Source organism: Phoenix dactylifera, chromosome 3 (genome assembly GCF_009389715.1).
Source record: "Phoenix dactylifera cultivar Barhee BC4 chromosome 3, palm_55x_up_171113_PBpolish2nd_filt_p, whole genome shotgun sequence".
Taxonomy (NCBI): Eukaryota; Viridiplantae; Streptophyta; class Magnoliopsida; order Arecales; family Arecaceae; genus Phoenix; species Phoenix dactylifera.
Genome location: NC_052394.1, coordinates 4402090 through 4416351, shown reverse-complemented (window position 1 = coordinate 4416351; position 14262 = coordinate 4402090). Strand labels below are relative to the sequence as shown.

General features: G+C 39.1%; 3 protein-coding genes across 6 annotated transcripts in view; all 3 read left to right on the top strand.

The window, feature by feature from the left end:
- The window catches only part of LOC103702084, a 29932-nt gene extending 25526 nt beyond the window's left edge, over positions 1-4406 (top strand). For 2 of the 3 annotated variants that reach the window (XM_039124342.1, XM_008784375.4), the window contains 4 exons: positions 739-784; positions 2158-2266; positions 3329-3391; positions 3483-4406. In XM_039124342.1, the coding sequence (XP_038980270.1) occupies positions 739-784; positions 2158-2266; positions 3329-3391; positions 3483-3563 (299 nt within the window). In that variant the 3' untranslated portion in view covers positions 3564-4406. The remainder of the gene's footprint in view (positions 1-738; positions 785-2157; positions 2267-3328; positions 3392-3482) is intronic. The other variant, XR_005510938.1, reaches the window with a different exon arrangement.
- A 1088-nt stretch (positions 4407-5494) lies between these two features.
- Positions 5495-9274, top strand: LOC120110166. Of its 2 annotated transcripts, XM_039124340.1 has the most exons (3): positions 5496-5805; positions 6729-8563; positions 8823-9274. In XM_039124340.1, the coding sequence occupies exons 2-3, from the start codon at positions 6916-6918 to the stop codon at positions 8834-8836; spliced, it is 1662 nt and encodes a 553-aa protein (XP_038980268.1). In that variant the 5' UTR covers positions 5496-5805; positions 6729-6915; the 3' UTR covers positions 8837-9274. The 2 variants fall into 2 exon arrangements, with proteins under 2 accessions (XP_038980267.1, XP_038980268.1); XM_039124339.1 differs by having other exon boundaries at positions 5495-5805; positions 6729-9256.
- A 110-nt stretch (positions 9275-9384) lies between these two features.
- LOC120110165 lies at positions 9385-12808 on the top strand. Its single transcript, XM_039124338.1, has 2 exons — positions 9385-10274; positions 10659-12808. The coding sequence occupies exon 2, from the start codon at positions 10802-10804 to the stop codon at positions 12557-12559; it is 1758 nt and encodes a 585-aa protein (XP_038980266.1). The 5' UTR covers positions 9385-10274; positions 10659-10801; the 3' UTR covers positions 12560-12808.
- The last annotated feature ends 1454 nt before the right edge of the window (positions 12809-14262 follow it).

Here is a 14262-nt window from a genome sequence, read left to right as displayed (position 1 = left end):
CTGAGAGACAAATATTAGGCTATAACTGATTCTATTGTGATAATGTAGTGTGATTGTATGTAGGGTGGTATTAGTAACTATATTATAATCCTTTCATCATCTCATCAGATTTATTTCTAACAAAATTAACCCTTGAATGCAGGATTTTTTTTACATTGAAGGACCATTTAACTATGACTAATATTTGGGGGAAAGTAGACAGATTTGAAAAAAAAAGCCATCTGTTTGAGCATAAACAGGTGACTAATAGATTCAAGTGAGCCTTTAGTTCACCCTGGGCATGCATATTGAGATCCCAAAACCCCACCCTACAACCAGGCAGTTGAACCAATTTTCTATCTGAACTTGCCTTGCTTTCTTTTATCCTTAAGTGTACCCAAGGTTCTCTTCCACCTTTGTCATCAACAAGTCTTAAAACCTAGACTCTGCTACTAAACCTATCACCTGGGATCTTGACCAAAAATTTAATTAGATGAAGCCTTTAAATCAGGCAAATGCCTGATTATAAAATTTAGTTTCAAGTGGACAAAGTTTTAGCAAGAAGGGTCTCAAATGTAGGTGATAGTGGACAATCTTTAATTTGGTTGTAGCCTGGTCAAGAACTTCTCTGTAATATTGTTATACATGTACTATGTTATCGTAGAGATTAGTTGCATGAATGACAACACATAATATTTAACAACTATATATGTTCCTTTAAGCTAATGATATTGACTACTAAAACTGACTGTTTTGTAGGTGGAACTGGCATCAACTTGACACCACCTCCAGCAACAATTATTAGGTTTGTTTTAAAATCCTTGATCTCACCTATATTTTAATTGCTTCTAGAAGTACGTTTAGTGGTTTGGGCGGCTATACAAAAAGTGGTTTGGATGGAGTTTTCTAACTCATTTTCTAATTACTTTTGAGGCATTATAGCTTTGTGTTCACTGGATGGTTAGGATGCCTGACATTATGCAGGAATCTGGCATTTGATTTAATCTCTAGATACTATTATCCAAATGTAAGTCAAGAAAATCATCAATGAGTCAACTTTAGCTATTGAAGCTGGCGTAGAGCGGTGTTTCCTTAGCAATATAGGTGGAGTAGGTTCCACGAAAGCAACTCAAAACATTTCAGACAAAGCTTGTAGTTGTATGTGCATTCATGCATGTAGGTATGTATGTATAAGCAAATACGCATACATTACAAACCTTAATATTTTATTGTGCTGCCTTGTTAGTGTTTTGGCACTTCAGTCTATTGAAATATCATCTGTCACTGAGACTCTGCATTCTTTTGTTGTCTACATATAAAAAATTCAAAAACATCTTGTCAAGTGCCTTGACTTGGATGTGAATGTATTCTCACAATATAGGAAATAATTTCTCCATATTGAAATTTATTTGATAAGAACTTAACATAATTGAGAGATATTGATATGAATACAGAGAGAATAGCTTGTATTGTGCGCATAAAATGTGGCTGTGCAGTTTTGATGGCAGTTTTGACATTGGAGCTAAAATGAACTTAGTTTGCCCACAATATCTGTGCTTTGCTGAGATGGAACCTTGATACATGATAAATAGCATGAACAATGTGCAAATTCTATCAGAAGCTTTGACACGTGATGACTAGAGTATAACATTTATCCTTGATTAAAACCTAATTTTGGAAAATCTAATTCATCTTATACTATTGGGAGGAAACTCTGGACAGTGTAACAGCAGGTAATGAAAGCTTTTCAGATTTGGTTAAGTAGGTTGGATGAAGCGTCTCATTGTTTGACAATCAGAATCATGGTACTCCCTCTCATTGTTTGACAATCAGAATCATGGTACTCCCTCTCGAATAATCACATAGGAAGCTTTTTAATTAACAAAAGTGCACTCTCTTGATGCTTCTAACAGATTTCTGCTTGTTGCGGGTGCATGAACTCACAGATTGTGTGCTCATATATCATAAATTACGTAACTAGTACTCCTTGCTGGGACAAATCCGTCATGAAGTTTATTGTTGTTATCTCTTTTAAACTTTGCAACTAATATGCTAATGACCAAAAGGAGCTTGATAAAGTAACATGCATTGAGACTTTCATTCACATGCGCATTTTGTCTTCAAAAGAACCTGTACTGTATCATCCTTCTGAGGAGATCGCTTGCCCAATTTCTTCAGTAATGATGCCTTGCAAAGATGCAAACAGCGGATTGAGGAAATAGCAAATTATTTGGGGTTGGAAGGTTTTTCACGAATTGATGCATTTGTGAATGCATACAGTGGGGAGGTAAGCTGATCTTCTCAATTAATTGAATATTCTATCGTCACTATTCGACTTTGTTTTGTTAGGAACTATTTGACTTTTCAGATAATGATATTATGCTAATGTTTTAAAGAACCTAAGAAAAAGAACTTCTTTCAAAATTAAAAAGCGAACTTACTGTCTTTGTATCTCTTCTATGTCAGAAACAATTGGTCTTAATTGCAAGTGTACGCGGCTGCTGTGCATGCATCTGTGTCTGGTCGGCACTGGAATACTTATAGGACAGTTAGACTGTTAGTGTAGCAAACTCGAACAAATGTATACCCAAGATATCAGTGACCCAAGAATTTGGGATCAACTCTACTGGCTCTCCAATCTCTCTTACTCTCTCTGCCTACTCTACATAGTTGAACTCGGAACTTCCAGTTGCACTTCTTGCCCATACTGGGCTAGGATGCATGGAGTGTATCAGTGCATCCAACACCTCTTAAAAAATTTACATGATTTATAGCCATGGAAAATTCCGAAATAAATTAAGTTTCAACCAAGGTTTGTTTTAGTTTGATAATACATGTATTCTCAAGATTATTTACCAGTGTTTTTTTTTTAATTAAAATCTGATAGTACAAGTATATAAAGAAGGCAGCTTTAGCGTAAACTGGACACAACCTAGCTACTTAGCTATACCTGAAGTTAAATTTGTGTGATAGGACATCCAAATTAATGATCCATTGCACTCTTCATGATCTATAACATCCTAAACATCTAGAAACAAAATATGCTTTGGAAACTCATCACCTATGAAACAAATGGTCATTTTAAGCGAACAGATTTCAACAATGGAACGTGATGACTGTGTCAATTGGTGGTTGCTAAACAACCTGGTTCACTTGAATTTTGGTTGATTTATCTTTCAAAATATGGGGAACAAGGTGAGCCATGTGGATCATTGACTTGGATGATGAATCATGTGTTTTGGCAAAGAACACAACTAAAATAGTTATCCCTTGAAAGTGTGCCATGCTAAAAAATGGACAAATGTATGATATATTTTTATTAATTTATTTTAAATATGGCTCTTTTCAGGTACTGGTGATAGAGGTTAACACAGTACCTGGGATGACTCCATCCACTGTCTTGATTCATCAGGTAATAGTGAAGTCCTCAATAACAATAAGAAGCATTCTTGATATAGTGCTACCATCTCAGGTCCATTGGTTTCTGTTCTTTGCCATTTCAGGCACTCGTGGAACAACCACCAATCTATCCCCAACAATTTTTCAGGATGGTTCTTGACTTGGCCTTTCAAAGATCTGAATAGATTTTTAACATCTGTGCATCACTTTCTAAGAATAATTAAAATGTATGTGAAAAGTGGCAATCCGTGTCCTTGCTAAAACAAATTTAAGGGATTATTTGATGAAAATTTTTCAAGTGCCAAAGTCTTTTGTGGAGTCCCATTCGGTGCTTGGGTTGCATCTAAATTGCAAGGGGTTGCAGTTGAAGGAGTAGATAAATACTTGGAGCGGTGAGCCACTAATGTGGTGCTAGAAAGACTGCCGTTGTGATCTCCTCTATAATATGCGGGCCAGCTGATGGCTTATTTTATAATTATTGAACCTTCTCTCTCCAGGTATCATCATTAGGCCACCCTGGTATTTATCCCCAAAGTCAGTTGTGTCACAGCAGATTGTCTGTCTGTGCTAACCATGGTGGCTGTTGTATGGAACCTTCTGAATATCTCTTATTCTCTATTTCTTTTTCCTCTGTTCCTGTTTGCTCCTTTCTGTAACAGGGGGTTATGTACTCTCTGAAGTCGCGGTCGAGGCCCATTGACTGCCGAACTAAAGAAGTCTATGGCTTCCTCAGTAGTGACTGCATTAAATACAGATGAAGGTTTGTTAAATGAAGTTGGGACATTGAAGAAGAGGCAGATATGGAAGCAAATATAACTTACGTAGAAAGGCTAGTTTATGTTATGACTGCATGGAGGTGGGAGCGAGCTGGGCTTGCTTTGAAATTGAAATTTCAGCATCAGGAATTACTGCAATACATTGTACATGCCCAAGGCTGAAATTATGTGGGGCTTGATTATTTTATATGTTCTCATAGACAGGTTTATCACAATAATGCTTCAAATGACTGGATCGCATTCTGCCTGAAACGGATGTCCTGCTAACCCTGTGATTAGAGAACACTGTCAACTTAAAGTTCATTTTTAATCATGCAGCACTACGTTGTAATGTCAGGTTGTCATGGTGCAAGCAGCAGCTGAACGCTCAATAAATAGGTTGAACTAGGTTATATGATTTTCGAAGATATAATTACTTCCCATTTGCTTCTAGGATTTTCTAGAGAGAGAAGCTCTGAGATTTGGGAAAGGTTCGAGAGAGAGAGAGATGGACCAAGATGCGTTCCGTTTGGCCCCCCACCCGCCAACTCTTTCCTCTCTAGCCTCTACCCTCCAACCTCCCCTATTCTTGGCAATTGGAGTCTTTTGCCTTCCATGCCGGCAACTGTGAATGGCCGCCCAGTAGTAGCGGATGGGGACAATGGGTGGAGCAGCGACCTCGCGATGAAGCCGAAGTGGTGGGAGGGAAAAAAGTCTTAAAAGTTGCCTATCTCAGTCAATGGTGAGGAATAGGTCGACGTTCAAAGTGGTGGTATTGGAGGCGACGAGGATGAAGACTGGTGATGGAGGTGCTGTGTAGGTGAGGATGAAGACTGGTGGCCATAGCTTTCGTGCTCGAGGGCGACGGCAGCCGAGCCATAGAGTGGAGACAGCGACGATGTCGAATCACGGAGGTGTATGAGGATGCTAAGAAATGGGCTGTGACCAAGTCGCAGGAGCGGCAGAGCTCGACGAGGAATGGAGGATAAGAAATGGGCTGGTTTAGGCTGGCTGGGCTGATGTACTTTGTTGGACTGTTCCATGGCCTGGTTGGGCTTGTTGGTTCGCCCGTTTTTATCTTTTCTTTTTTATTTTCTTCTTCTACTTAGTATACTTTTTCTAAATATGGTTGGTCCTCTAAACCTCCATTCTTCTCAAAAAAAAAAAAAATTATTACTTCCCTAGGCCACACGAACTAGAAGCAGCTCTTAGTTTGAATTTATGCTCTGAATCAATTGGAGATTTTGCAAAAAAAACAGGTACACTTTATTTTCATTTTTTGTGAGTTTGGATTATTTATTTTTTCCTTTTTATATATTTGGAAAGGTTTTTTTTTTTTTTTTTCCTTTCCCGGAAGGCACGGGGGGATGGAAATATCATTGTTTTATTTATTTATTTATTTGTGTTGTGTTGTCCATTCTTCCTTCTCTGGAAGTTCCGCCAACTGTTCAAAATTCTCAGCCTTCGTGCTTTTGACGCGGAGCGGAAGGTTCCCTTCAAGAAAATTAAGCATGCGAAGCTTTTAACGCGCTCGCCTCGAGCACCTCTCTTCCCTATTTCCCTTTCTGGCTCACCTTTACCCGCTTTTTATCCTTTTAAGCTTCTCTGCACTTGAAGAGGATGAAGATGAGGAGGGGCTTCCATCGTTTCTCGCCTCTCTCCAGAATTTAGTGTGCGTATATTTTTGGCTTTTGAATTAGGCTTTCTTTGTTCTACTAGGGTTCGATATTCTCCAAGCTAGCTTTCTGCATCAAAATTTTAGCCGAAATACAGAATATTTTTGAGTTGTTGGGGATGATATGCCTGCTTGTTTCATGGCTTGTTGCTTTATGGATGACCTAATATATGGATCGCGCTTTACATCTGCATGCTTTGGTTAGGAAGTGTAGGTTTAATTAGTAAAAATCTGGTGCTGAAGTAGATCCTGTTGTTCTTTTCATGTGAGAGTAGTTTAATCGGTGCTTCTAGCCTTAAAGTTTAGGGCTTCCTTTCTTGAAGGTACCAAATTTGTGTACAGAAGTATTGAATTCTATGGTTCTGTGTTCTGGATCTAATTAGATCAAACCAAATAATATTCATGTCTTTTGTTTTGAGTTGCCAGTATTATGAACTCTTTGTAAACTTAGTTTGAGTTATTGACGGGGAGTACTTCGAAAAAACCTTTTTAATAGTTAATTTTTGACATATTAATTCTTATAATCATAATAATATAGCTAATAACGTAGGTGTATAATTTCTTTTTACCAAAAAATGGGTGACATTTTGTATATTCATATTATTTATCATCTAATTTTGTTCTTTTATGCATGTCAGCTTCTTCATGTTAGTGTTTTTACTCTTCATTACAGTTGACTTCTGTAAGCATAGATTGCTGCAATCATCAAATGAGAATTTACTTTAGGAGTCTATGGTTTTTTTTCCCCTTTTGATGTAAAACAGAACTACTTTAGGAATCTATGATTAACTTTCTGAAGAAAATACAATTGATAGCTGATAATTTGGTAGCCTTGGTTGCTGATCTTAAGAACAAAGGTTTATGAAGCCTTGCACTGCTTAGGAAATTAGTAATTGTTATTTTGAATGGTTTGGTTTCAGGTTATTCTCTCATGAAAATCAGGATAATAAAGGATAAATGAAAATATGATATGCTTCTTCTGTTTTTACACTGAGATTGAAGAGCAGGTGCAGATCTTATAGTCAGAAGGGCTAGTTTTCGTCAAGCCACAGAAAATCCCCAGAAAACATTCACTATAAATCAGGCTTTCTGATACTAAACAAGAGAATGGTTTCAAGTGGTTATGTGAAACACACAGATGAAATTCAGGAAGAATTTGGGCCAGCAAAAACACCTAGTGGTTACGAGGCAAAGGATCATATCTCTGTTCATGTTAGTACATCTCAAAGAGGACTTTTAGATGACAAGAAACACAGGAATAAATTTCTGAGGGTGGCAGCAGCTTTTCCAGGTAAATCCATGTTTGTGAAATTTGGATCTTCCAGTAGGTTGTCTTCCCCTTCGTCCAAGTTCCGGCGGATGGCAGAGGAAAGAGATGATATCTCTCCTGTAAGTCAAAATCGTTCTGGACGTTTCAGTGTGCCCTTTGCCAGGAAAATCAACTGGGTTTCTCTATGGAGAATGTGTAAGGAATGGATAAGAGATCCCTTGAACATGGTGCTGTTTGTTTGGATTGCCTGTGTTGCCATCTCAGGTGCTATCCTGTTCCTTGTCATGACTGGAATGTTGAATGGTGTGTTACCAAGAAAATCCCAACGAGACACCTGGTTTGAAGTCAACAATCAAATCCTCAATGCACTATTTACCCTTATGTGCCTCTATCAACATCCCAAACGATTTCACCATCTTGTGCTTTTGTGCCGATGGAGACCAGAAGATGCTCTAAAGCTCCGAAAAATATACTGCAAAAATGGAACAAACAAGCCTAATGACTGGAAGCATATGATGATCGTAGTGATTCTTCTTCATATCAATTGTTTCGCTCAGTATGCCTTGTGTGGTCTTAACTTAGGATACCCAAGATCCAAAAGACCTGCTATTGGAGTTGGCCTGTGCATATCTGTTGCAATTGGTGCACCAGCAATTGCCAGTGTGTACAACATTCTTAGCCCCCTCGGGAAGGAATATGAGACTGAAATAGATCAGGAAGCAAAGGGTCAGACTAGCTCTGCCGTTGATAGCAGACCTGCTCATCTCCGGCTGAAATCTTTAGAAAAGAGATACTCTTTTATTGTAGGTGATGAAAGCAGGGTTGCAGAAAGTAGCCCACAATGGGTGGGGGGACTGTTTGATTTCTGGGATGATATTTCTCTGGCGTATCTCTCAGTGTTCTGCAGCTGCTGTATTTTTGGATGGAATATGGATAGGCTTGGGTTTGGTAACATGTATGTTCATATAGCAACTTTCCTTCTGTTTTGTCTGGCTCCCTTTTTTATCTTCAACTTGGCAGCTGTCAATATCGACAATGAGGTTATTCGAGAAACATTGGGAATCACAGGCTTTTTGCTCTGCATCTTTGGTTTGTTGTATGGTGGTTTTTGGAGGATTCAGATGAGGAAGAAATTTAACCTTCCTGGAAATACCTTCTGTTGTGGTAAACCAGCAATTGCAGATTGTTTTCAATGGCTTTGCTGTTGTTCGTGTTCTCTTGCTCAGGAGGTGAGGACAGCAGACTACTACGATGTTGTGGAAGATAAATTATACTTGAAGGAAATGAACAATAGCACTCCACCAATGCTGTTCCCTCTGCCTCGTGAAGCTGGGTCTACTTCCTTCAGATCAAGCCCTAGCTCTTCACAGGGCGATTCCAACCAATCCCTCCTCAGGATGGCCAATTTAACAAGTCCTATCAGATCTTCAGGTGGTTTAGCTCCGGAACGGCATTTGCCCATCGTCAAGGACTCCTCAGTACAAGGTAAAGATGAAACAATGAAGCCACCTGTCCTATCTGTGATACAAAGATAAGATAATATGTTGTCATGGTGTATGGAGCGTGATATCCTAGCCAACATATCCATTTTTGATGCTTCCGTTGTTGTATAGAATATCTTCACAGAAATTGTTGTTGATATAGCGATCATTTTTTTCTACACCTGTCCTTGGTGTAGAGATGAGTGATATCCAATTTGTGCATGCAATTATCATCCATAATTACCTTCCTTTCATGTGCACAGACCCAATCTTTTGAGGATCTCATCTGTTCCATTTCCACCATCAATGAAGTCTCTGGTGCCTAGCTCATGAGAAGTATATTATGCTGAAATGAATGCCAAAATTTTTCAGACCCTTAATCACCTGCAAATGAGGTTTAAAATGCTGAATCAGTCATGCAAACGATGCTTATGAGATGATCTTCACTTCATGATAGAAGATCTCTCATTTCTGCAGGAGCTGCTACATTAAGGTGTCTTGTTGTGGATGAAATGAACCAGCTTTGCTGGTACTCATGTAATCTTTCTTATCTTGTTTGTATTATAATGACTATAATCAGTGTCATTTCTGGAGCCGGGAGTTTTAAGCCAACTGATTATCTGGGGTAATAATTGTGAGCACTGTGGCTTCAAATTCTTCCAAGTATTTCCAGAAATATTATCCAAATAGTGTTGCATCGCATGCATTTTCTTGACGGACTGGTCCATGCTGTTTGCCTCTCGAATCTGATATCCAGGACAAGATTCTATTAGAATTGCATCCCATCTCGTTAAATCCCGGTATTCTGCAGCATTACAATGGCATGCAACCAAGAGGAAGCTGTTCGAAGAGGTATCATATTCTTGCACCAAATTTTCAGGTTCTTCATGTCAGATTGTTCCAGTTTCGTTCTTTGAATTTTTATCTGATGAGCTGCAAGACATGATCCCAATTCGGTTGTTACATGACGACTTCAGAAACGCAACCAATTATAGAACCATTAAGACAAGCTCTTTGGAGCTGTGAAATCAATATTTAAATAAACCCTAGCAACCAATACCAGTCCAATATTCTGCTCCTACCGCTCCACCGTGTTGTTTGAATGGTCTATGCCTACATGGTGCCTGCTGACTGGAAGCTTCTGCCCTAAATTCTAAACTATGGTTTTGTGCGACAACTAATACGAGTCTCTGAGTGCATTAGACCGCAGCAGGTTCTTAAATGAAGAAACCAATGTCAGAAAAGATGGGAAGAAAGTGGTGGGCGTTTCCAAGTCAATAATTGCAAGCAGGTTTGGCTTGATCAAACTGATGCTCATATCCTACGATATCTCATTGGGGGTTTGACATGGTCATGCTTCGCTATTCCTTTTCCTTGTTCCCAAATTCTAAAGTTGGATTCCAATGTTCCCGTTTGGTCGTCTCAAGAGCCTTTTGTCGTTATACTGGGGAAAGTGGTGACCGAGCTCTCTTTTGGACACGGCGTGGGTTGGAGCGTCTGCTGAGCCGCGCTTGACCGTTTCTTCCCGCTATGGTGATGTCGAAGTCTTCTCTTCCCAATTCAAGGGCCACTAACAAGGAAACTTCTCTGGTTCTAAAGCTTCTTTCTGGGTGATTTCCTTTCACGCCGGGAGGACGGGAGGAGTTCCGATGCTCAGTTCTCTTGCCGGAACTATACTATGCAATCTCTGCCATCTTTTGTGAGGATCTGGACCGGTACGTGTTTAGTCCCACATCGGTTATATATTGAATAGATCTTGATCCTAACTATATATATTTGGTTTTCGAATGTAGTCGTATCCTTACTTGTTTTTTCGTCTTTTTCTTTTTCTTTTTTTCCCTAATTCAACTCTTCTTCTGGGTGATTCGAAAATCTCTGATTTTTTTTCCCAAGAAAATGGAAATCTCAGTACCTAACGAAATTATTTTTCACTTTTGCGAAATATTTTTCCTGAAACTGGAAAAACTTGCGAGCTAATGCTGATCTATTGAACTTCATAAATCAGAAAGTTATATTATAGAACAAGTTTTCTGCCGAATTCTTACTGTTATGAGAGAGGTGGTGATGATATAACTTGATAAGTGTTTTTTTTTTTGCAGGAAATTTTGATGAGAGGTTGACTAAGGTTGTTGAAATCCATTGAGTTATAGGATAGTCGATTGTTCACTTACTTCTTCGGAGGGGACTCGACAACAGTGGCGAAGCAAGGGTTCGTGGGTGTTTTATGTAATCGAACAGAGAGATGTTATCAAATGGCAACGAGTACACCAAGGAAATCCTCAGAGAACTCGAGTTGGGCACGAATTCAGATGCCACCGAACTCATTGAAAGCATTCGTGTTTCCATTCCATCAGTTAATCAAACGGAATTATCATATCCGAAAAATCACAAGAGACGATTTCTCGATTTCTTGAGGGCTGATCTCTCAAGAGACTGGTTTAAGAAACTAGGATTCTCTTCCCCATTAACCATCCTCCAGCGAACTGTGGATGAAAGAGAGGAGATTTCGCTTTCAGTTTCTTCTCCTGTTGGCACGCAACAGCATTTCCATATCAACTTTATCAGGAAAATCAACTGGGCTTCTCTTGTGGATATCTGCAAGGAATGGATAAAGCATCCCATGAATGCTGCTCTTCTTATTTGGTTAGTATGTGTTGCCATCTCTGCCTCTATGCTGGGCCTACTCCTGCTTGGACTGCTAGATAAAGCATTCCCCACAAAATCCTCGAGAAATCATTGGATTGAGATCAACAACCAAGTTCTCAATGCTCTCTTCACGCTCATGAGTCTATATCAACATCCAAATCTGTTCCACCACTTTGTTCTTCTATGCAGATGGAGATCAGAAGACATCATAAGACTTAGAAAAACATATTGCAAGAGTGGAGCTTACCGACCTCACGAGTGGGCTCATATGATGGTGGTTCTTGTGCTCCTCCACATCACCTGTTTCTCTCAGTATGCCTTGTGTGGACTCTACTGGGGATATACAAGGACACGACGACCAGAATTTGCTGAAAATTTCTTTGTTGTTCTCGGCACTGCGACAACCATCATTGCCGGTGCCTACACTGTATACAGTCCTCTTGGCAGGGAGTACAATTCTGACTCGGATGAAGAATCACCACGTCGAAATTCTAGTGCTGATGTTAAGCACTATAATATGGTCGGCTTGGCGTTGAACGATCGAAGAGTTGTAGTGAGCGAACCAGAGTGGGCAGGGGGGCTATTTGATTGTGGGGATGATATTACTGTGAGCTGCCTTTCCTTATTCTGTACTTTCTGCGTCTTTGGTTGGAACATGGAAAGGCTTGGATTTGGGAACATGTATGTCCATATTGTCACCTTCCTTCTCCTGTGTGCTGCTCCATTCTGGATTTTCAACATTTCAGCGCTGAAAATTCATGACCAAGTTATTGGTGATATGGTGGGGACTGCAGGGATAGTTCTCTGCGCCTTTGGTTTGGTTTATGGTGGTTTCTGGAGGATCCAGATGAGGAAAAGATTCAAACTTCCTGGGAATACTCCATGTCTCGGCTCCCCCTCGCTGACCGATTACGCCCAGTGGATGTTTTGCTGGGCTTGTTCTCTAGCTCAGGAAGTGCGCACAGGAAATTTATATGATGTGGAAGATGGCAGCCTCTACAGAAAGCAATTGGAAGGTGATGAAGAGAGCAGTCCTTTTCTAACTCCTCTACCTCGTGAGAGGGGATTAAGTACAAAGTTTGGAACAGATGGTGCCTCTCAGTTTCCAATCTCCTACCCTGCTAAGTTGCCAAATTCGACGGGGGTGGGAGAGGAGCATGGCATTCAAATTGATCAGCTGCATGTGATGCAGGTGGAGTCTTCCATATTAGCTTCTGATGATGCATTGAGACCACCTGTTCGACCATTAATACCGTCATTGAAGAAAGTTGGTGATGGTAATTCAGCTGCACCACCACATTTTCCCCATTTACAGGCACGGGATGATTCATCAGCTTCCATTCAGAATGGCTGACTCGAGTCTTCAGGATTATGTTAATGAAATCTTTAGGCACTTGGTGCCTACTGCGTTCTCAAAGAAAAAGTTCTTGTATGTAGCTTCTTCGGTATCACTTGCTCAAGCTTATACAGGAAATTTTTCTCTGTATACACTATCTTTTCCAAATTATCAAGAGAAAAGTTTGCTTTCTAGATACATTAGTACCCGATTAACAATTCCTCCTATGAAAACTGTTATATTGACCAAGAATATTGGTCTATTTCAGTATCTATGCATTTTAGATTTCTTCTGGGTGATCGGTTTGGTTCATAATTCATGATCGGACCATCGAGAAAGGGAGCTTCTAGAACAAATTATGCAGGCTGTTTTGTCTTGGATGAATACTAGAACTTTACAGATAAAATGAAAATCAAATGGTACAGGTCAACCTTGACATTATGTAATATATCTGGAAACTACATATTGGCTATGATTCATTGAATTGAAATAAGAGAACTTTTTTCTTCTTAAGCAATTTGGCTTTCGGGATGGATATCAATTTGTAAATAGAAGGAATAAAATGATGCAATCCAATATGCAGATAAAGACCTGAGGCAGAAGATCTATCTCTCTAAAGATTTGTGATCAGGTTTAATTGAAATATAAAATGGCGGCCAGACGAAGAAAGAAAGACAAAAAGGCTGCATTTTTTTCATGGAGACTGTTTTTTTTTTTTTTTTTTTTGAGAAACATGGAAAGTGAATTTTTTTTTGAAGGACCAAGTTATCTAATTTTGACATTTCTTCACCATGGGGATTAGCAACATTTATATGGTAACTACTTTCCAAATGCATAAAACCTTATGTTGCTGGAGTTGTCATTTGGTTTGCGATTGAAATTAGAATCAGAATCAACAGTTTGAAATGGAAATATGAATGATCATGTATTATTTTTTATATATTTGGTTTCCGACTAAAATTAAAATGAAAATCGGAATAGAAATAGAACTTCCACCAACCAAATAACTTAAGAGGGCGTTACTCATTTTCATTATCATTCTAGAGCCCAAGAGCCCAACTTCTCCTATCCAAACATAGCCTTAAATTGTAGTTGATAGAAAGGAAGACCCAAGCCTTGCTGCTTATATCCTCCAATTAGCCCTGCGCTACGTTTCCAGGTTTGAAAACTGGACGACAAGTGCAATCATATCTGGTCAAAAGTGAAGGTCAACCTCCTCTTTCGTCAGCCATTAACAAGTCAAATTATGACCGTTCGTCCTTCCGTGATCCACGTTCCACCAGATGGAGCCGGCCCTTTTTATAATAAAATATTAACAACTTCATTGTGAAATGATAACGGTTTTTTTGGGTTAATGAAAAGAGTTAAACAACACAAGTGTTCGGAAGCATCCTAAATGGTTGACAAATAATTCCATTCAACAAAATCGGAGTGCTCAATACGCCGCATCGTTTCTTGGACCATCAATCAAAATTTCTAATTATTATTTTATTATTTTAAATAAATATAAAATTAATAGACTTTAAATTACTTTTTTTTCTTGACTCTTATACCAGTGCAGCTGTTCCTGGTCCACTTCTGAGCTCATCCTTGAAACTTTTATAATTAAGCAAGAGATCCTCTAAATCTGCCAACTTGTAGCTCATGCAAGTTTGACAATTTCTTTTTGAGCTTCACTAATTAATACGTTAAAGAAAGGTTTCAAATCCCTAGAATGAGGC